This window comes from Emydura macquarii, unplaced genomic scaffold (assembly GCF_026122565.2).
Source record: "Emydura macquarii macquarii isolate MOO-44397 ecotype Brisbane River unplaced genomic scaffold, CSIRO-AGI_Emac_v2 contig_3108, whole genome shotgun sequence".
NCBI classification, from domain to species: Eukaryota; Metazoa; Chordata; order Testudines; family Chelidae; genus Emydura; species Emydura macquarii.
In genome coordinates this window covers 975,462-999,753 of record NW_027133245.1, presented here as the reverse complement: position 1 = coordinate 999,753, position 24,292 = coordinate 975,462, and the positions used below count along the sequence as shown (strand labels likewise).

The 24,292-nt window shown below is 40.8% G+C and overlaps 1 protein-coding gene across 3 annotated transcripts in view; it reads right to left on the bottom strand.

The window, feature by feature from the left end:
* Nucleotides 1-24,292, bottom strand: part of CEP135 (centrosomal protein 135) — a 98,928-nt gene that overhangs the window by 18,191 nt on the left and 56,445 nt on the right. For all 3 annotated transcript variants that reach the window (XM_067530575.1, XM_067530576.1, XM_067530577.1), the window contains exons 16-20: nucleotides 19,126-19,241; nucleotides 18,895-19,049; nucleotides 18,238-18,293; nucleotides 5,343-5,511; nucleotides 2,114-2,224 (exon numbers count right to left, since the gene is read on the bottom strand). In XM_067530575.1, the coding sequence (XP_067386676.1) occupies nucleotides 2,114-2,224; nucleotides 5,343-5,511; nucleotides 18,238-18,293; nucleotides 18,895-19,049; nucleotides 19,126-19,241 (607 nt within the window). The remainder of the gene's footprint in view (nucleotides 1-2,113; nucleotides 2,225-5,342; nucleotides 5,512-18,237; nucleotides 18,294-18,894; nucleotides 19,050-19,125; nucleotides 19,242-24,292) is intronic.

Here is a 24,292-nt window from a genome sequence, read left to right as displayed (position 1 = left end):
AGCTGGAGATTATTCTTGTGCAAGAGAAAGGGCTATAAGAGAAGAGGACAGATGCCCCAAATCATCTCTCCCTTCTCTCTACCAACTGCATCAACAACACTTGAAGAAGAAAGGAAGCAGCACTGGACTGGGGGGAGAGATTCAGTCAGTAAGACTGCTGGAACTTGTGGTGAAGAGACCTTTGCTTTGAATTCACTTAGTTTGTAAAGTTAGGTATTAGTTGCATTTTACCTTTTATTTCTTTGTAACCAATTCTGATTTATATGCCTCATTACTTGTAGTCACTTAAAATCTTTGTAGTTAATATATTTGTTTTGTTGTTTTATTTAAACCAGTGTGTTTGGATTGAAGTATCTGAGAGACTCCATTTGGGATAACAAGATTTGTGCATATCATTTTCTATTAATAAATGACTGACTTTACATAAGCTTGTATTGTCCAGGAGAGTGCTGGGCAGTACAAGATGCACATTTCCCAGGGAAAAGCATGGGACTGGGAATTTGCCGGTGTCGCCCAGTAATGTAATTCATGAGTGGCTGCCTATAGCACTCATACAATATATATCGGAGTGATTTACGTGCTGGAGGCTATGTGTGAGTACTACTAGGAGTGGTTGCTCTCACAGCAAAGCAGGATAAGGCACCCCAGGTTGGTGAGTTTAGGAAACACAGTTGTCTATCAGTTCAGATTGTGCCCTGGGTAATGTCACAGGTGTCTGTGAGTGTGTAATATTCTTTAGAAAAGTGCTCCTCATTTGATCTCAGTCTTCCTCCACAGCTACTGGCTCCCATTCCCCTCCTGTTTCCTTCCCTGGCTCTTAGTTCCACTCTTTTTGCTCAGCCAGTCTTTCCTCTATTATCACACCAGCCTCTGGTCCCAGTCTTTTTTCGTCTCCAGACTACATTTCTTAATCTACTCACGCTGCCCTTCCAGAGCTGGGCTCTTGTTCCCACTGCATTTGATTCAGGCAACTTCATACTCCATGCTTTGCACCAGTAAGGGCAAGCATCAAAAGAACAGAGGAAACAGAATCCCAGCTTTCAATTCTGATGCCCAGACTCAGTATGGTCTGCAGCAACCCAGAGTTGCAATTTCAGAGAAAGACTCTGCAGCCCTGAGCTGAAGTATGCCCCATGCAAACAGAATCCTTCAGGAACTTAGCTGTGAAGCTCTAGCAAAAATCTCTACTGAGTGTGTGTGAACTGTGATTTTTTTCAAAGGCTTGTACCTTGGCCAGATTTGGGCAGATTTTTGCAGAAATAGCAGAAGGCATATCCCTGACATAAAGGTCACCTCGCTCCCCCTCCAAATTTCAACTCCCTGTCCCAAAGCATGGGGACCCTATAGCTTTTCAAAAGAAAAGGTTGCCAGAATTTTTCAACATGGGCAAAAGAATGTACTTTTCCCTAGTTTTGGTCTCAGAAACAGCTGAACTGTTTTGGCTGAAGTTTTCTCAAAAAATTCAGCTTGAGGCAGACAACCAGCATGGAAAATTTCAGCCTACATGGTCAAGTCTGGCAAAGTTATATAAGCAACAGAAAACAGGGTCTTATAATGGAAAGCACCAGGCAATCTTAATAGGAAACACTAACACACCACCTATAATAAAGGGTTGCTTTGACTACAACAGTGGTTGAGTTAAGGTGATCTTAAACATGTGCTAGCTAAGTCTGACCTAAACTCAAATCTTCTTCCTTGTGTAGATGCTGAATAACATCTTCAGCTTAATTTTAGGTTTGAGTTGTAACCTAGTCTTCTCACTAACTTCAAAATTGCTCAGTTTATAAATAAGTAGATGCATTTTCCTAAATCCTAGAAATAGATCATTATCTATATTGTAAAACATCCAACCAACTAAATTTGAGAATGCTTGTTCTCACCATTGCTTCTGACAATTTAACTATTATCATTGATGTCTGAAGTCTGCCAGAATGTCTTAAAGCCTCTAATCTAACAGAGTTTTAAGTATATACATTACTAGCTTTAAAATAAAGTGAAAGATTTACACCTACAAATCTTAATTTTATTGTAGGTTAATTAAAACACTTCAGAGTTGAAATAACGCATCTATTAAAAACACACTAATGTGAATTTACAGACTTTATTTCCTCACCTTTGAAGCCATTAAACTTTCAAATTTGGAGACTTCAGTTATGTAATTATGAACTCTGGTCTTCATTTCTTCTTTTTCTCGTACTGCTTCTTCCAGCTCAGTAGTGACTGCCTAAAGAGATTATATGAAAACTGAATAGTATACTAAAATAAAATATGCTAAAGTAAGCATGCCTGTGAGGTGCCCTATATTTTACTTTATTCTGTTTTGGGGTAGTTCATTCAGTAAATCTGATTTCACATACAACATCTTGTTAAATTCTACATTGATTGAGACATGCAAGTGAATGAACAAGATAGAGAATGGATTTTATGGCAGGCCACAACTTTATTTATTTAACACCCAAGTAAATGTGCTATGCCCCCCCAGTTCTTACATACCATGTATTTCGCTGGATTCAGCTTGGGGGGAGTTTAAAGGCAGGGGCGGGAGAGATGAGGGCCAACCAGCTAGCCCATTCTTACCTTCTGTTTGTCTGGGGATATAATTTGCCCCTGGGCGGCAGGACCCCCTTCCCCTCATGAACATCCTTTGCTGTCCCTTCAAGATCTCTCTCCTATTGATTATAGGGGAGTGGCATTTTACCTTCTTTCTCAGCTGAGTAATTTGAAGTGGAGATGGAGCAGTGATCCCAATAACAGGCCCTTATCGTTACTTTTACAAGGTCTCCATTTACAGTTTTCAAATTAACACTCATGACTCAAAAATCAGAAGACGAACAACATGGCTAAAAACTAGACTGAAGCACAACCAGAAAGAATTTTTTGTGCAGCATCTAAATTAGCATGTTGAAAAGTTCCAGAGGGGTAGCTGCGTTAGTCTGTATACAGCAAAAATGAGAATCCTGTAGCACTTTAAAGACTAAAAAATTTTTGCGGGCATAAGCTTTCGTGGGCTGCAACCCACTTCATCGGATGCATGAAATGGAAAGCACAGATAGGAGGTATATATACACATCCAAGAGTAAGAAACAACAATGGGGAAGGCAAGTGCTAACAAAGTCAATTCAGTTAGAGTAGATGAGGCCTATTCACAACCGTTGATTAGAAGGTGAGAATGTATGAATAGTGACAATTACTTCTTGCAATGAGATAACATTCCAAGTCCCTATTCAGACCCAGTCTGATTGTGTCAAATTTGCATATGAGTTCCAGCTCTGCAGTTTCTCGCTGAAGTATGTTTTTGAAGTTTTTTTGTTGAAGCTAGAGAGTCCTGGGAGATTGAAGTGCTTTCTGGCTTATGGAGGTTACCATTTTTTATGTCTGATTTGTGTCCATTTATTCTTTTGTGTAGTACAGTCCGGTTTGGCCAATGTACATGGCAGAGGGGCATTGCTGGCACATGATATATATATGCCATCATGAAAGCCAGTAGGAAAGCACTTCAATCTCCCAGGACACAATGTAGCTGACTTGAAAGTTGCCATTCTTCAACAAAAAAACTTCAAAAACAGACTTCAGCGAGAAACTGCAGAGCTGGAACTCATATGCAAATTTGACACAATCAGACTGGGTCTGAATAGGGACTTGGAATGGTTATCTCATTACAAGAAGTAATTGTCACTGTTCATACATTCTCACCTTCTAATTAACGGTTGCGAATAGGCCTCATCTCCTCTAACTGAATTGACTTTGTTACCACTTGCCCTCCCCATTGTTGTTTCTTACCCTTGGATGTATATATATACATACACCTCCTATCTGTGCTTTCCATTTCATGCATCCAACGAAGTGGGTTGCAGCCCACGAAAGTGTATGCCCTCAGAAATTTGTTAGTTTTTAAGGTGTTACAGGATTCTCATTGTTTTTTGTTTTTTTTAAAATTAGCATGTGTTATTGTGCTGGTTAATTCAAACTAACTAGGAATCAGTTAACTTGAGTTACAACACAACCAAAAGGTTTAGCCAGAAAATTTGAGTTACATGAATATAGCCTATGACCCAATGTTTTCCAAGTTAAAAAACAAAAACTTGTGTAGAACTTTTTTGTACTTCAGTAATCTAAATCCAAATTTATTTTACCATTAGAATTAATGTTTTTCTTAATGGAGAATGAAGCTTTCACTACGTTTGAAAAAATTCTTAATGGTTTTGAAAAGGATGTTTGAGCAAACTCAAACACTATGTTATCTTTCTTACTGATTTAATTATAACCATCATGTTTCAATTACAGTTATTCTGATGCTTGAACCCCAGGGTGCATAAAATTTGAAAGACAGAGTGATGTACCAAAAGGACAGTCATACCTGATAGTCCCTTACCTGTTTCCATTTTACATGTACACAGGTGGGTTAACATTCTTATTTAACTCACATCACTACCTTTGAGATATGTCACCTTCTTATGAAGTGTCATTATTACATTACATATCTTAAAAGTCAATGGTGCCTTAAGAAAATATGCATATTCTCGAGCTGTTAGAAGTTAATTAAATATGGGTCCTCTGATGGATACAATCAGTCTAACTAGATGGGTTTTCATCTACATTGTATTTGAAGAGGCACAAGCAACAAATAAAACTTAAATTTCAGCCCAAAAATACATTTTTGAAAGAGCTAGGATTGCCTGAAAAAGAAGGGGGGTTAGAATGGAAAGTCCATCTCTATCTTAACTATAAAGTTTAATATATGACAATAGTGTAATAAAACAATAATAATATGCATGCTGAAAGCTAACTGCTATACATGTTGGCCTTTTTCTACACACATTGAAGGTCACTGCCATGTGATAAAGGGTTTATTATCCTGTCAAAAAGTGGGGAAATTACACATGTAAATGCTCCACATATCAATAGGAGAAGAAACCTTTAGGTATTTGAGAGGATAACATAAGGAATAGAATGCATTTTGATTCCACAGGTGATCAAATAAAGGAAATCAGTTCTTAAATTTGCAGATATTTAATTTCAACCTAAATATCTTCATTTCAATTCAATTTTTCTTAATATTCTAGTATTCACAAGAATGCAAACAGCAAAATATTCAAAATGTATAATATACTGCAGCAGTTTTGGATTTAGTAATACATGCAAACAAAATGCAAGTAATCTGATGCAGAGACAGTGCTAGCCCATTGGGGACCCTAAGCTGGAATACTGTGTCCTCCTCTCCCCACAACACACTAAAAAAACGAATAGGGGCCCCCTCGAGCTGCTTTGGGCCCTAAACAATTGCTTATGCCTAGCACCAGCTCTACTTTGATGTACTTCATTATCAGGCAGTACTTTCATACCTGGTTTTCTCTGGTCATTATAGCTAGATCATCTTGTAATCTTCTGTTTTCCTTCAGAGCCATTTCCTTCACTCTTCCTGCTTCTGCAAGCTCTACCTGAGACGCATCAAGCTGACGACGGAGACTAGCTATCTCACGATCTCTGTTACTCAGCGCCTCCTTTAGCTGGCTATCAAATGGGTGATTTTGAAAACCTTAAATAAAATTTCCCTTCTTGCATTATAGCATATACTGCTTCAAAGTGTTAAATAAGCTCTGAATATACAACAGCTTTAGAAGCAACTTACTAATTTATTTCTTATTCTAAAGGTAACTATAAACCAGTGATACTCATACTTCAGTGGTTCAGGAGCCAAATTAGCGATCAACATTACCCAAAAGAGGTGTGTATACATATAAACATTCTCACAGAAAAACGACTGACCAAGTATTCTACAATTGGTTAATAACATAGTGAAAGCATGCTGATTGGTTAATAATTAAATCTCACAGTGTTTTAATATCATGTGCTGCAAAGAGCTGCAGGAGACACATTGAAGAGCCACCTGCAGCTCCCGAGCCTCAGTCTGAGTATCACTTCTAAAAACAAATTACCACTATATGGATCTTGTGCCCCTCGTGTGTGATGGATTGAAATTTGCATAACTCAGAGTTGTAAACTGCTGAACTGCCTACCAGCATAAAGTGCTTAACTGCATGTGGGTTGGGCAAAACATCATTGAAGCACGTGGAATTGTTGAGTGTTGAGTGAAATGCCATTGAAACTGGTGGGTATAAATGCTGTTCTTCATATAAGATGGCTGTAAGTAGATCTGGACAGGAATTTTCTAACAGTTTTTCCATTGGAAAATACTGATTCATCAAACCCAAAACTTCTGCTGTGAAAGGGAGTGGTTTCAACAAAAAACTTTTGTCAGGAAGGGTTCTCAGGTCCAGGATGGAATTCCTGCTCAAAACCAGAGAAAGAAAGAGACCTCCACATGGCACTCACTTAGGATACTGCTGGCATGAACTAAGCAGGTGCAAGTCCTTGAATCAGGCAGAACAGAGACCTGAACCTAACTTTCCACATTCTACTTGAGTACTCTAACCATTCTCCTTTAGGTCTCTGTCTAGCTCCTACTGGAGCTGTTCCACTTTATATAAACAATTAAATATTCATTGGGTTAGAAAAAGAAAGACTGAGTATAGCCCAGTGGTCAGGGCACTTATCTGGTATGTGGGAGACCCAGGTTAAAGTCTCTGCTCCAGTGAATATTTATATTTATTTACACAAAGTGGAACAGCTCAAGAGAAGAGACAGAAAGCAACTCAGAACAGTCAATAGCCTGGTAGTTAGGGTACTTACCTGAGATGTGAAAGACCTAGGATCAAATCTCTGTTCTGCATGGTTCTCCCATATCTCTGCATCCCAGGTGAGTGACAAAACCACCAGACTAGGGGGGAAAGGGATCTCAATTTTTTTTGAAAGGTTGGTTTCTATCCCACTATGGAATGGAAAATTTTTCAAATTTGCTAAAATTCTCAGATAGGAAAATTGTTTCCTATTCAGCTCTGGCCAAAAGAAAATTTAAGTTCCTTTGTAAAACAATAGCAGCTTCCACCCCAAACACAAGCATTGCACTGTTCAAAACAAAGACACACGTTAAGGGCATTCCAGAATTTGAACTAAATGAGTGGAGAGGTCTAGGTTGGGTATTGTTTTTAATAAAGGTTACACGCCTGTAGATGAGAGAGGCAGGAGAAACACCGTAGAAACAGACAAGAGAACAAACAGGAAGCCAGACACAGCCTGAACAAGCACTGAGAACATAGCTGAAAAAAACCTAGAGAAAGCTTTGGGCTGACTGCTGGCTGAAAGGGGCCTGGAGCAGTGAAGAAAAAAACCAGTTATTAACCTTTTATAACAGTTGTTCTTTGAGATGCATTGCACACATCCGTTCCACTCTTGGTATGAGCGTGCCTTGCACACAGTCATTGGAAATTTTTCCCTCTGCTGCTGCTGCATGCCACAGTGTGCTGATACAAAGGCCCAGCTGCCCTGGAGCTCCCTCAGATCCTTCTTGCTCAGTGGGTTGTGGAATGGACATGTGCAACACGTCTTGAAGAACAGCTACAAAAAGTTAGTAACCTTTTTTTTTTTCCCCAAGTGATTGCACATGTGCACTCCACTCTTGGCAACTCACAAGAGGTAACAAAGGGGTAGGGATCGGAGTTCATGTATACACAGACTGGAGTACAACTCATCCAAATTTAGCATTGTCTCTGGTGTAATGAATAAATGGCATAACAGGATGCAAAAGTGTGAACTGAAGACCAGGTTGCTGCTTTTTAAATGTCCTGGATAAAGGATTTGTGCAAAGAATGCTGTTGAGGCTGCTTGCGATCCTGTGGAACGTGCCGTTAGTTTGCCAGGCAGGAAAATACTTGCCAGATCATAACAAACATGAATGCATGAAGTTGTCCAAGATGAAAGTCTCTGCGAAGAGACCAGGAGACCTTTCATTCTGTCTTCTGTAGCCACAGATATTTGGGTTGACAAACAAAATTGTTCAGTCCTGTCTATGTAGAATGCCATTGTTCTTCTAGCATCTAAGATGTAGCTCCTGTCTATTTTTATGTGGTTTTGGGTAAAACGTAGGTAAGTAAATTGACTGATTAATACAAAAATTAGATACCACTTTAGAGAAAAATCTCAGATAAGGCACAAATACACTTTATCCTTAAAACAAGTTTATAAAAGGCAGTTTGGATGTCAGAGCATCTTTAGAGATAGGTGCAGTAAGAACCATGTTGCTAGAGGCTCAGATGATGGCCCAGTGAGCTTCAACAAAGCTATATTCAAGTGGGGTGGACAGATTCCTTTATTTGAGAGTACAACCTTTCCAGACGCTTCACAAATCTGATTGTCATCTCATTAAAAATATAGAATGGTTAACCATATAGGGATGAACTGCTGATATTGTTGCCAGGTGGACCTTGATAGAAGAAATTGCTAACCCCTGCTGTTTTAGGTGCAAACAGATAGTCCAGGATATGCTGTGTAAAGGAATGCACTGGCGTGATCCCAAACTGACACAATCAGATAGAAAAATGTCTCCATTTTGACGTATCAGCAGCTTTCCACTATTTAACAAGACATGGCAAACTTGCTCTGTGTAAGACTCCTCCCTAGGATTTAGCCATGGAGCCTCCAGGCCGTTAAATGAAGGGCCCAGAGGTTTGGGTTGAGTCACCGACCATGGTCTTGGGAGATCAAGCCTGAGTGCAACAGGAGTGAAACTAGAGATGCCATTGACAGCTCAAATAGAGTGGAGAATCAGAACTGTCAAGGCCATGCTGGGGCTATTAATATAACTTGGGTATGGTCCCACTTGACCTTCAGAAGCACTCTGTGTATGAGTGGGATGGGGGATAAGTATAGTAGACCTTGTTTGTTTAGGGGAGCAGGAAAATATCTGTGATGGAACTGGGACTAAGGCCTTGTAGAGATGAAAACTGTTGGCATTTCCTATTGGCCTTGTTTGCAAATAGGTGTCTGGGGATTCCCCCACTGTTGGAAAATTCACCTGGCTACATCCAGGATTGAGAGACCACTCGTGGTGACTCATAAATGAACTGCATAGGCAGTCCACCAGCTAGTTCTGCACTCCTGGAAGGTAAGAGCCTTTAAAATTGATTGAATTTGCAATCCAAAAGTTCCATAGGTGAACTGCTTCCTGACAAAATGGAGAAGAGCGAGCTCCCTCCTGCCTGTTGTGGTAAAACATCACTGCAGCGTTATCTGTGAGAACAAACAGGTTTTTCCCCTTGACATGTGGTAGGAAGGCCTGACAGGTGAGGCTGACAAGCCCTTAGCTCTCTGACATTGATATGAAGAGAGAGATCCCTTGAGTACCACAGGGCAGATTCATCTGTCACCAGTGTCAGCAAAGACTGAGGGCGGACAAACTGAACGCCCACATAAACACTGAGTGGGTCTGTCCACCAATCTAAAGTCAGTACCGGCAAGGGCTCAGTGACGACAGCGTTCAGAAGGTGGCAACTTGGTGAAAAAATGGAGGTCTGGCAACTTTGAAGAGTCTTGAGGTGCAGCCTGGCATGTTGGACTACATATGTGCATGGAAGCCATAAGCCCCAGTAGTCTCATACAGTTTCAAGCTGTTATGATTGGTTGAACTTTGCGATCTGCCACAAGGATCAAATTCTTTAGAATCTTATCTGGAAGGAAAGCTCTGGCCTGAGGAGAATCCAGCACTGTTCCTGTCAACTCTATTCTCTGCACTGGACAAAGGGTAGACTTGTCTAACTTGATCAGTAGACCTACAGCTTTGAAGGTTCACTGGATGAGTTGAACACCGGAAAGAGCCTCAGCCCTGGACTGGCCCTTGACTAGGCAGTTCAGGTAAGGGTAGACCTGTACTCCTAGTTTTCTCAGCAACACCATTATCACAGACATACATTTTATGAAAATCTGAGGAGCTGCTAACAGGCCAAAAGGCAGCACAGTGAACTGATAATGAAAGTGCTTCACTACAAACCTGAGAAACTTTCTATGACCTTGATAAATTACCACATGAATGTAGGTGCCTCTTAAATTGAAGACAGCATACCAGTCTCCAAGATCCAGGGAGGGAATAGTAGAAACCAAGATGATCATGCAAAACTATCTTTTTGAAATATTTGTTGAGCTGGCACACGTCTAAAATTGGTCTGAGACCTACTTTGGTTTCGGGAGTAGGAAATAACAGGAATAGAACTCCTTGCCTCTCCTCTAAGGTTCCTATCTGAAGGACAGACTGAAATTCCTGGATAAGGAGCTCCTTGTGAGAGTGATCCTTGAAGAGAGACAGGGAGAGCTGGTGAGTGGGAGGGGTTGTGGCACTCTGTACCTCAAAGCAACACCCTGGAACTCCCATAATCCCCACTGTCATATAATTATGATATGTTTTATACAAAGTACGCCTTGTGAGGTATCATTCTGAAAGTCATGATCTGTTGAACATTAATATCCTGTGAGATTATATGTGCTATCATTGGATGTGAAGTTATGAAGCATTGCTCCGTGTGTGTTACTGAAATATGTTGTGAGGTTGGGAACACTCACAACCAGCCTTTCAGGTACAACAATGGTTGTGTACACAAAGATGTGCTGATGGCCCATTAAAGATAATCCACTATCCCAGGAACACAATGAAGACTTCTCAGAGAGCACATGTACACAATAGAGGCTGCTTGACAGGGCGGACCCCAATCTCACAAGCAAAGATCTTTCCAACAACTGGAAGAAACTATAAAAGAGGGGAAATGACATCATCACTTGGCTTCTCTCCCCCCACAACTCAACACCTGGAGAAACATCTGGATGACAAAGATTTTGAATGGGGGACGAAGGTCCCAGGCTGGAAAGAGTCCCAGCCTGTATACTGAGGAACTATACCACCTGTCAGCGTCAGATGCTGTTTGATTCATGTTTAGTTTATAGAACTTAGTCTGCTAATTTATTTTTATTTCTTAGGAAACCAACTTTGATTTCTATGCTTGCTACTTTAATCAGTTCCACCAATCTTTCTGTAGTTCATAACTCTGCTTTATATTTTACCTAAAATGGTGTGTTTTGGTTGAAGTGCTTGGGAAATCTCAGCTCAGTTTATAAAGGCTAGTGTGTGTCCTCTCCACATCGAGGGAGGGGTGGAGTGGGTAATGAACTTACCCTGGCCAAGCTTTTCACCAGTGCAAGATGGTACAGTTCTGGGCACAAGGCTGGGGAGCAGGGTGGAATTGGCTGGAGCCTCCCTATTGATGGTTCATCAGTGGCTACAAAAGCATTCATTTAACTCAGTTGGGTGTGTCCCTGCCTATGGATGTCTGTGTAAGTGCAATACCTGCCAGATGTATGTGGCTTGACACAGCAGCACAGTGTGAGAGGGATACCCCAAGTTGGTGGGACAGAGAGCTCAGCAGTCCCATAGTCCAGGTTGCACCCCAGTGACTCCGTCAAAGGGGTAGAAATAAATTGGAAGGTATATTCCATTTCTACAGTCCTTAATACCCAGTGGTTTGAGGTAATCCAGGACCAAGCACTGAGGAAGTGGGAAAGGCAGTTTGCAAATATGGGGAAAATGGAATCTGGCATGGCATCTTCAAACATCCCATCAAAACACCTGTTTAGCATCCCCTAATTGTCTAGATGGAGCTGACATTGATGCAGAGGCAGAAAGAGGTCTATTCCATAACCCCAAATCTTCCTTCTCCGCAGTCCTGCCAAGGAGCAGGGGCAGAGTACCGATGGGTCTGCTGTGGGAAGAAATGCCTTCTGGATGGGGCTGTAGCATACAACTCCAAAGACTTTAGAGTTTCCCTAGAGTCTTTCAAACCCTGGGCTTAGAGTCAGTTTGCTCCAAAAACATCAAGGACCCTTCAAAGGCAGGACCTGAAAAGTCTGTTTGACTTCCTACAGAAGTCCTGAAGTTTGCATTCCTGAGCTCCTGCACATGGCCTCTGTAGAAGCCCTGGATCTAGCCACTGAGTGCACTGCAGCCAGCGCAGCCTGCAGGGAACATCTTGCTACAGATTTCCCCTCTTCAACTAACAAGAACTACTACCTAGTGTCCTCTGGCAGCACGTCTCTAAACTTTAAAGGAGTCCCAAACATTAAAATTAAACTGGCCCAGAAGTGTTTGCTGGTTGACAATTCTGAGTTGCAATCTTCCAGTCGAATACACTTTTCTACCAAAGAAATCTAGTTAGCTTTGCATCTTTTGATTTGAGGGTAGCCCCTTGTTGCCCTTGTCATTCCCTTTCCCTTGTAGTGGACACCACCAGAGAGCCCAGGGTCTGGGTGAATGAGAATATAAGTATTCAGACACCTGGGAAGGCACATAGTATTTACATATGGCTTTTTCTGAGGTGGAGGAAGGGACAAAGGAGTCTGCCAGGAAGCCTTAAAAGAGTCCTTAATTGCCTCATCAATAGGTAAGGTCACTCTCTAAGGCCCTGCTGTGGCCAAAACATCAACAAGACAGTGTGAGTGTGGATCCCCAGGCTTAAGGCTACCCTCTTTAACAACTCTTGGGGGGACTTGTAATTACCTGGAGGAGGCAATGCCCCCTGAAGAGATTGCATCATCAGAAGAGGCAGCCAGCACAGGCTGAGGGCTACTCTTCCTTCACTAGATTTCCAGCAAGGTCCTCCTGAACCACCTCTTAACTGCTCAGAACCAGGCTCAGGAATAGGCAGTAACTGGTATGTGCCCCATACCGCTCCCAAAACACAGAACATGAATGTCTTTTGTATGACCTAGAAATGGGGGGAGGGAAACCGAACAGATTCCAATAAGGCCAGTGGACTGGTGATGGACCTGTGACCCTCCTGGCCATGCACTCAATGGTACTCCTACCAAAGGTTCCCTAGCAGAGTAGCACTGCCTTAATGGAGAGCAGCAAGAACAACACCAAGGCTGGGAAACAGGAGCCAATCTCCAATTCAGAGGATTATGACTCTCCATCTGCTGACCAAAGAGGGACTGCTCTCGACAGTGCAAGTGATGAAGAACTGGAGAGGGATGCAGCCCAGTCAACACTGCAGGCTTCCCTTTCAACGGTACCAATGGACATGCAGTTTGAGACAGCAGAGGTTGAGATAGTACTTAGCCATGCACCAATGTTTCTGCTCCTCCTCTTCCCCCAGCTATATGCTGGTACTGAGGACATGGTCTCCTGAACCACAAGGCTCAGAAGATCTCTTGCTGCCACAACCACCACCGGCATGGTTCGTACCAAGATGATCTTGGGACAGTGCAGTGCCGCAGTTGTAGAAAGTGCTCTCTCAGGCTCTGAACTCAGTGCCAGAGTCAACGGTGTCAGCTTCTGTGGTGCCAGAGAAGGGGAGTGCTTAGGTTTCAGCTGCATTCTATTTTTATCCCCATGCCCAGATGACTTCGATGCCAGCAACCTTTCCCTCTCAGTGGTCTGCTTAAAGGTCTTATGTCTCTTCTTAGGTGCTGGAGAGGGTGAGTGGTGTCAGGATTCAGGCAACATCAAAGGTGCACTCCTACCCAATGCTGAAGCACTCGGTGTCAAGTCTGAGTGACAAGGCTTTGATGGAGGTCTTAGGGCTGCCTAGCTTCTCTGTCTTTCCTTGCCTGAGCCTTAAAATCTTTGCAGATCTACAATGAACCTGAATATGAGCTTCTCCTAAACACTTCAAGCAGCTTGAGTGTGGGTCACTCATGGGCATAAGCCTAGCGCAGGAGGGGCTGGACTTGAAGCCCAGTGACCGAGGCTTTCCTCAGTACTGAGCTACAGAAAAAAATCCAGTGGTGTTCAAAAAAGAAAACATATTATTTACAATATTAACTAAGGACTAATGCTGTAAATCTAGAAAACTATCCACAAAGAATTTATATTGAACACACAGAGCACTTGCTAACGCAAGCCAAGCAATTTCAATGACCATCATGGGCAGCAAGAAGGAACTAAGACAGCTTGGGGAGTGGCTGAGCCCTTTATACTGGTGTACAGTGATGTGCAGCAGCAGAGCATGCTCAAGGCACCCCTTGGGTGCCCCTGAGGGAAAATTTCCAGTGACTGTGAGCAGGGAGCATCTACATCAACAGTGGAATGCACATGTGCAAACACTCAAAGAAGAAAAGAAACTGTCTCCCATTTGATTCCTTCTGTGTTCAGGGAAACAGGACTTTGTACATTCTTTGTAAATAAAAGAACTGAATCAAATTTACCTGACTCCATTATCAATTTGTCCTCCTAATGATAACAACCTGCAGGACCCTGGACTTCAGCTAACTGTTCAGGTCATAAGGGGCAACAGGGTTTTCAAATGACCAGTTACTGCCTCTTCTGAGTTCTTTTTTAAAAAAAGATTATACACACAGAGAATGGAAATAAGGTATAATGTTTTTAAATGGTGGGAGTAATTAATGATTGGAACAATTTATGGGGTCATGGTGGATTCTCCATCACTAATAATTTTTAAATCAAGGTTTTTCTGAAAGACCTGCTCTAGGAAGTATTTTGTGGAAGTTCTATGGCTTGTATTATACAGGAGATCAGACTAGATGAACACAATGGTCTCTTCTGGCCTTGGTATCTATGACTCTCTCTCTCTCTCTCTCTCTCTCTCTCTCTCTCTCTCTCTCTCTCTCTCTCTCTCTCTCTCTCTCTCTCTCTCACACACACACACACACACACACACACACACACACACACACACACACACACACACACACACACACACACACACACACACACACACACACACACACACACACACACACACACACACACACACACACAAAATCTGGCATGCAAATATATCCTACCTTCAGGGTACAGGAATTATTTGTATTTATTTGTATTATGATAATAGCTACAATATGTTAGCTACTGCCCACACAAAGGAAGACATTTCCTTCCCCAGACAACTCAAAATCTAAAAAGGCCACAATCAAACAGTGACGGATAGGGATAAAACCCACATCATATATATTTCTACTGTAACGTATAGATACACACACACATATATAGCTTTTCTCCACAGATGTTTCATACATCAATGCACCAAAACTCCAGTTAAGATGACCTTCAAACAAATGTTTAACCTTAAAAAAAAAAAAAAAAAAAAAAGTCAGCAGTTAACTGAAGAAATGATCAAAAGGTGACAGCTAAAAAGGATCAGCTGAAGCCCAGATCAGAACAAGGTATAAAGAAAGTAGTTTACTGGTCTTTGGAATGCATTTGTAGGGACCCCTTGATGCAAAGGGGGTGCACAGGGTTTTACAACTATCCCCAGTCAGATATACGCACAATAGTTCACCAAAGGGTGGAAGATAAGATCTCTACCGAGAGCCAGTAGCCCACTAGTTGACAATCATTATGAAATGTATGTGCAGATTATATTTGAGTTATGTATCTATACAGCAAATTATGTTCTTATGGTCTTGAAATTAAGGCAGGTCACCAGGAGGTGACATATCTTGGAAATATTCCTTTCAGGCAGGAGATAACAGACACTTATCTCCCTGTCTGGTCATTTGTGTATTGTATGCCTCACAGTGTATGCCTATTTGCATACTGAGCCACAGGCTAAATCTACAAGATTAAACAAACAGCAGGGATGTTCTGCTTATGAATAAAACAAAGGATGGGACTGGTATATCCTGGGCGCAGAAGGGGCACAGAAACACATTGAATCCTTCACCAAGGCGGCAAACTGACAGCGTGTTTGTCTCATGAAAGAGGGGTCACAGCCTAACCTGGCTGTAAAGCATTGCAAGCATTTTGGGTGAGCCAAACTCTACAAGACATGAGAGTATCTAGTTAATTAAGTCTAGGACCTAGAATGCATCTTATGATTCCATTTTTTATATGCAATCAGTTGTTTCCAATACTTCTACTTGCTATTACTTGAATCTCTATGCCCTGTTAGTTAAACTTATACTTGATTTCCTTATAAACATACTTAAGTGCTGTGTGTCAAGTGAAGCAGTGATCTGAAGTGGAACTGGTAAACTGGGGATTATTGTTTCTTTGGAAGCAGCAAATCTGTGAATACTACAAATGTCCAATAGACGAAGGGCCGAACACTACAGGATGATGCTCATAGGGCTCAAGGATTGGTGCATGCCAATTGCTAACCTGTAGGATGACAATGGGGCCAGCAAGACCTAAAGGGGTGTGTCTGCGTTGCAAATGGTTGGAGGAGCTGGGGAGCTAACCAGCTAATCCATCGCAGGCACAAACATGGCTTCTTCACACTAAAGACAGATGGTTGAAAGGTGCCTCACAAGCCTGGGAACCACCAGGAAGCGTCACACATATATGCCTTGGTGACTGGGGGAGAGTTGAATAGTTTAAAACAGATCTGTAAAATACTAGAGGCACTAGATTCACAGAGTGGTAATATCTGTGCTATTATACCTTTGGAGAAAAACATTTTCTATCTGCATTATTACCAGTTTCAAGAGCTATTTTGACATTCTTTGAGAACAGACTCAGCAAGAGATTTCCTTAAATATGAGAAGATAAAGAAGTGAAGAATAACACAAGGCAATAAAAATCTATCAAGGGTTTCTGACAAGCAAATATTGGCAGCCATTTAATATTTATTTGGACTAAAGTATTTTCCAGAAGAGGCTAAGAATAGTAAATTGTTAGTGAATTAGACACAATGATGTAATTATAACAATGATAGTTTGGTATGATTTACATTGTTCCATATTGTTTTATAGTTTTTTATACAATTGCTTGTGGCTTTTGTGGACATTAGTTTAACTTTGTAAAACGTTAAGGACAACAGAAATCAAGAACAAATTTTAAAAATAATAAATTAGATAGCTCAGTAATTTGATTGGTATGAAATGGGGGAACATATAGGGGTATTTGCATACATTGATAATTAATGTTTATTTAAAAGCACTCTAAGGCTTTAGGCATCCAGTAAGGTGCCTCATTTATTTTGCAAGTGTTCTGTGTATGCTTAAATAGATTGTTGTATCATTCTCAGGTCTACCTATTCATTATTTGCTTCCATTTAAGCACATTGTACTCTGCATTCTATCAACTAGGTGTGCAGAAATTATGCTCTTATGCTGCTTTTACCCTAAAAAGTGACTTTGTAAAAATGGCCTGATGTCTATATTGAGCATAGTTTTAGATCAAGAAAACTTTTCTAACTGTTGGCTCCACAAACCCACCAGTAGGAGTTCAAACCAAATATAATGAATACAAAAGTCAAAACAAAACTGAGTTAAGTTATGCTCTCTTCATGGTGTACAGGTGTGTGAAGGTTCAAATAGAATGTAGGAGTTTGTTCGTGCAAAAGATTGACCAGGGGACCAACCATGACAAGTTTTATTTATGAAGTAGTAAATACAGTGAATGTGGAATAACTGCTTAAATTGGATCAGCTCCTGTCCTATGTATCTTCCTGTGGTCAAATGGCCGGCAGTCTGATCACTCAAGTGCTAATAAGGCCAACATTATTCGTAAACAATAACTTTTGATATTTCTATCGGAGATGGGCCTGAACCAACCCACAGAGCCAAACATACTTGATCTACGAGGAAGTTCAGATCTGGTACCAAACTTTGGTAGCTCAATAAAGAGACAAACCAAAAACTAGATCCAAACATTCCTGTGATTTGGGAAAGTTTGGCTCTGGATCCAAGCTTTGTGGTTCAGGACCATAACTAATTTCTACAATAACTTCCATCCACAAGGACCCCAAATCACTTTACAAAATGTAGATGCAGAAATCTTTCATCCAACATTGAAATGCACTCACTTCTGGGATAGAACAGATTAGTGATTAAATAGCACACAACACTACCTACCAGTTATATACCAATAGTAATGAGGAATATTCTATTTAATTAAAACTGTACCGTAATTTAGGAAGGCAGAATAAATTATTTCACCAATAATGGAGAGTCTGCAGGCCAGATTATGCCTTCCATGATATCTGAGTGACTCAACTAAGGGGGAATATAGAACAGCACAACACCATGTTTACAAAGTCACTTTAACTTAGAATTGCAATTAGAGTGCTACTTATAGGAAAATTAAATGCACATGAATTTAATTACCCAGATAAACAACTGCTATTCCTAGTTTTAATCCTTACCATCCACTAGTACCACACCTACAGTATTTGAGAGGAAGTGTCTTCTGCAACGAGATATTCTTTTTCCACAATGCAATTCATACTCCTGTTTGATTATATATATATATATATATATATATATATATATATATATATATATAGTGTACGTCACCAAAAATACAGTAAGAGCCTGACTGCTAGTGCTTTTATTCTGCAGAAGATATTGATTTTAGGAAAATAAAACCAACAGAGAATCATTTTAGTGATTACTTACTCTATGGAGGACTCCACTTCTGACAGAGTTAGTCTTAAATGAGTAATTGTTTTTTCCTATGAAATAAATCCAAAATTTGTATTACATATTAAGACACAAAATACCCAGAATAATTCAAACTAAGCATAATTTACTTTAAAGTAGCATTTTTAAAAACTTTATTGTAACTATTCAGCAATAGGTAACTGGGTTTTTAAATGTTCAAATTTCCAAACTTTTTTATAATAAAAATAAAATTTATGATTAATTTGAAGTTTGTAGAAGAAGGATATCTTGCAGTTAAAGTAAATGACTGGGAGTCAGTAGATGCAGGTTATATCCCTGATAGTGCTACAATCTTGATGTGTGACATCAGGCAAGAGTCTTAACTCTCTGTAACTTGGTATCCCTATATGTAATATGGGGATAATATATCTCTATTTCTCAAGTGTGTTGTGAAGTTAATTAATTAATAAAATTAAATCCAGAACAGAGGGCTGGCACAAGACCTTATGTACCACTTAAATATTTAACACACGGCCTAAGCAATACAAAGATCTTTTGCAGACTGTCTGCATCACAACAAAATCTAACCCTAATTTTTGCATCCTGCTTTGAGATCCTCAGATGGAAGGTGCTAATTTAGTGCAATGCAGTAAGTACTATTAGTGAACATACCTTGTTAGCTAAGTTGTCATCTAAACATGCAATTCTTTCAGTCTTTTCATCTACAGTTTCCTGAAGACTGTCTTTTTCCTTATCCAGGACACTAATGGTACTTCTGAGCACATTCACGGTCTCATCCTGTGCAGAGCTCTTATGGTTTAACCTAGCTGTAAAAGAAGAAATAGGTGTTTTTGTTGGTTTAAATATAGAAAATTAAAGCAAAAGAGAGTATGAAGTGATTACCTATTTTCTCCTTTAGCTCTGCAATTTCTTCTTGAGCTGACTGAAGTTCATCCTTTTTAAGAGAGGATCGGTGCTGAAGATCTTCAAGGGACCTCTGTAGTTGTTCATTTAATAGCCTGAGAAATCAATACTCAGTTGAAAATACAAGACTCTAAACTTTCAGGTACATTCTTTGATCAAATTGTCAAAGAATTAGGGAAAATGAAAAGGTTATCTAAGACCATAGCTTAAATTGGATTGTTTTGATCAGCTGGAGCTATTTTCACCATCTTAAGAAACCAGAACAAATGAAAATATTAATAAAACCAAAATTCCAATTTTGCAAGAGGAACAAGTGGTCTGATTTTCAAAGTAGTGCAGCAATTAGAAATCCCACTTAAGTCAAAAGGAGCTTATCTAAAAACAATCAATCAGTCTACGGTATTTGTTTTGTAAGAAGATATTGCTGTAAACCAACACTAGGTTAAACATCTCAGAACAAAACCTTATAAAAGGGTCTTGATTGATGCAGTAACAACTGACATTAAAAATTGTACTAAATGCTGAGAGGTTTACACTATCCTTATTTATCTTACTCTCTCCATAAATGCCATCTATACCATTTTCAGCTATAATTATGAGGAATTTACTAAACAAGAATTTTTCAGAAACAAGAATGTTTGAGGACTTCTCTCACTGTTTTATCTACAAACACATTTAACTTTTTGAAGGTTTTCAAGAAAATTGTGCATCAGTACAGGAGTTCTCAAAACTTTGTCAGTTTAATAGTGATTTGTATACACATCCCTCCCTGTTTATAACCAAGCAACTCTATGCAACTACAGCAGTTGCTTAAATGGAATACTAATACTGGGGAAGTATTTAGTAATTTTTAACCATTCTGCTGGTGGCTCAATCCCTGAGGGAGGCTTCTGTGTCAAGCAGTAGATATCCTTTTCATTTCCATCAGTTTTTAATGTCATCCGGTCTCCTTTTTGCAATGAGGAGCCACGACTGTCTGAAGAAGCAACTGAAAATAAGGCAATGGGGTCAGCTGTCTGAACCACCAGTAAATGCTCTATGGACCACAATTTCCAAATAGCTGTGTAAGTACATCACAGAAGCATGGTACTGACTTTACAGTTAAAAACTGCATTGAGTGTTCTATTGTAAGTCTTATTTTCATACATGCTCTGACCTTTTGATTTGAGTGAACAATTTGTTTAAAATTTCTGCATGGAATTCTGCATGGAATTTTTTTTCCAGAAAATGACATTAAAGAAGAGCTTACATATTTGTTCAGTAACTGTTGTTCTTCAAGATGTATTACAAAGGTCCATTCTGATTCAGGTGCCTGCATGCCCACACACTGGAGCCAGAAATTTTTTTCCCACAGTAGTACTGGTTAGGGAGGCAAATAAGCCCGCCACATGCTCATACTGATAGCCAAGAGTATAAAGGAGTGCAGTTACCTCGACCCTCACTTCTTTAACACTGGAAGCCAGTGCTTGCTGTGATTCCAGTTTAGGAGGAAGGAGGGAGGGTCATGGAATGGACAAGTGCAACACATCTTGAAGAATACATTTACTGAAAAGGTATGTAACTATTTTTTCTCTGAGTACCTGCACATGCCCATTCCACTTTAGGGGACACAAGCACTCCCAGATAGAGGAGGGAATCGGAGTCTACCTCAATAAAGAATGCAGCATGACTCTCCCAAACATAGCATCGTCCCTCAAGGCCTGGGAGAAAGCATAATGAGTAGTGAGCATATGAAGAGATGACAAGTGGAAGCCCTGCAAATGGTAACTCAGGAAAGCAGCCAAAGGTGTTTGAGCTCTCAAAGAAAGCACTAAAGCTCTTTGAGGTAATGAAATGTTGGCAATATCATAGCACAGACAAATACAGGAGGAGATCCAGGAAGGGATACTCTGAAATAATAGTTATTCTTTTCATCTTATCAGCAAAGGATATGAATAAGTGAGGAGACATCTTAAACGGTTTAGTCTCACCCATGTAGGAAGCCAATGCTCTGTGAATGTCCACATTTTCCACATGGAAAAAGGCATCCTTTAAGCCAGAGACAGCGAACCAATAGTTGAGCTTGAGAATGGATAATAGAAGATACGATAACCATATGAAACTTCATCTTTCTTATGTACTTGTTGAGGTTTGGCAGTCTAAAGTCTGAGGCATCATTTGGACTTTGGATGAGAAAATAGTGTGAATAAAATCCCTTCCCCAATGTTGAGGAAGTACTTCCTCTACGGCCCCTAACAGACACAAAACTTGAATCAGTACAGTGTTGCGAGAGTTGTCCAACCCCTTAGGAAGTGGGATAATCAGCTGCCAAAACGAGGAGAAATCGTACAGAATGGTTCACTGTCCTCAACCAAAGAGTCAAACAGATTGCTTGGATGATGAAGGTTATTTGGAGGTGGCAGAAGGTGGAGGGGGAGGCAGCAGTGTCTTCTTCTGAGACCTATGGCGTCTTCTGGCTGCCTTAGAGAATAAAATAGGTTTTGTTGCTGAACCTGCGGGTGATACTGCTTTCTATTTGGAGCGAGAGTATAAATGCCCAAGGATTTTAGAGTCACTCTAGAATCCTTAAGAGACTAAAATGTCTCATTTTTCTTTTGCTAAAATAAATTTGGGTCCTCAAAAGGGAAAGGCCTAGGTTGTTTGTTGGACTTCAGCAGGTATGCCTGATGACTGCAGTGAAGAAGCATCATGCATAATGACTGCCTTCACTATCACTCAAACAGCTGAATCAGTCCAATCCAGTACAGACCATACAGAAGAGCCTGCAATCAGATGGACTTTATTTATAAGAGTCCTGAACTCTTCCTTCACCTGATCTGGAAGCGCCTCTGTATATTTAGACACTGAGTCTGAGTTATAATAATCACAGAGAGTGAAAAGAGTCTGATGGTTTGCAATCCTAAACTGTAAACCTGTGGTTGAATAAACCTCTCTCCCAAGTCCATTTTTTTTGCATCTTTATCTTGGCAGTAGATCTACATAGCCCTTGACTTGCCTTCTCATTCACAGCTGCCACCACCATAGAACTTGGGTCAGATTGTGAATAAAAATACTAATGTCCCTCAGAGGTACCTGGTACCTCTCCTCAGTTCTTTTGGCAATAGCAGTTAAAGAAGGAACCTACCAAAGGATCTTGATGGGTTCTGAAATAGCCTCATTAATAGGCAGTGTCATTCTAGTGAGTCCTATGAAATGTAAAAAATCTAGCAACTTGTGTGGATTGTTCTAGACTAATTCATTTGGATCTCCAAAGAAGTAGCAAACTTCTTCATCAGGTCATGGTAGTTTTGTAGTCATCTGTAACTGGAGATGATAATTCCAACACTGTAACTTCATCTGGAGATGACGAGAAAGTGTTGAGTGGAAGCACTAAATTGTCTGCTGGCTCTGGTGGCCATAGCAGGATGGAGAAGCTGGAGGGACAACCTCCGCTGGCTGCTGTGAAGTGGTGCTGGTACCAAGAACAGTACTGGATGGAGAAAGGGGCCCTGACAGAGATCTGATAGCCTTTCTGGAACCTATCGGGTTCCTCTAGGGTACTGCTGAATTTGGTATGGTACTGGACGCCAGCCCCACAGAAGTCTACCTCTGGAGACGCTCCTATGAATGTCATAACAACAGGATCTCCATTTACATGACAAGAAATGAGGACACACTCAGGACTGCCCATAATAAGATTCTGACTGCTGGATTCCACCTCTGATTCAGAAGAGAAGTCACTATTTGAATATCAAGATGTTTGGAAGTACCTGAAGAAGATGGTTCCGACAAAGTGTCAGCACCTGAAGGTGCCATAAAGGCAGGTACTGAGATAGATTCTGGAGCCAATCTCTGAGTGGCAGACATAGTAGGCACTGCAGTCTCTTCTTGCATCAGAGGAGTGTCCAGCATCAACAGGCACAGAAGATCTCTGGCAGCCACATATACCTCAGGCATAATTAGTACTGACAAAGTGGCATGTACCACAGAGGAAGTTGATGCTGCTGAAGGTCTAGGCAATGGAGTTCGTCTCAATGACTCCACATTGCTAGTATGCAGTACCAGGATGCGCCTCACAGAAGCTGCTCTAATCTCAGCAACTGTCTTCCTCTCATGAGAGTCCGATAAATACTTAGCCCTCTATGAAGAGGACTTCTTTTGGTGCTTCCTCAGACCCAAGATGGAGAATGGTGTTTTCTCTCCAACTCCCTTCAACACAGGAAAGCTGACAAGTCTGGCAGCACACTCTGGGAAGGAGTTGAGACCTAATTCCACGTACCAAGCAGCTGGGTACCGAGTGGGGGCACAAAGCTGCCTCCATCAGAATTTCTATAAGCCAAATTTCCCTCAGCAAGTAGGGCACTTATGTTTGTCATGACACTCCCTCAAACACTTCAGGAACCGGGAATGGGGAATCGTTGACTGTTGTAGACTTATTGCAGCCAGAACAGTGCTTGAAATTCAGAGATTTCAGCATGCCCTGGTACCGAGCAAAAGCTAAAAAAGAAGAGCCAAACTAAAATAAGTCCAACTGAAACTTAATACAAGTATCACTATCTAAACTAATAACCATACAAACCATTTACGAGAAAAATCCTTTCAAATTTTTTTCTAAGGAAAAACATGGGAATAGTGTGAGAAGGAACTGAGGGGGGCTGGATGGCTCCACCCCTTTATACTCTTGGCTAACAGCACAAGCATGAGGAGGGCAAATGTGCTACCCCAACAGGTACTATTATGTGAAAAAGCTCTCTGGTTCTGGTGTACTGCTGTACAGACTCCTACACTGGAATGGATATATGCAAGCATTCAAAGAAGAACTCTCGTATCTAGTTTTCACATAATAGTTAATAAACAAGCAGCACTTCTTAAAATTTGGCTGTAGAGTGTCGTGACTTCTCAGAAGATGAAACAGGGTTACTTACCAGTAACTGTTGTTCTTCAACATGTGTTGCTCATATCCATTCCAATATAGGTGAGTGCGTAGGGTCGGCTTAGGCGCCCCCTGGAGTGCTGCGCTCATGCCGCGGTACATGAGGCCGACCCTGCAGGCCCTCAGTCCCTTCTTTCTGCCGATTCCGACAACAGGGACGGAGGGTGGGTGTGGAATGGATATGAACAATGGATATGTGGTTCTCGAAGAACCATAGTTACTGGTAAGTAACCC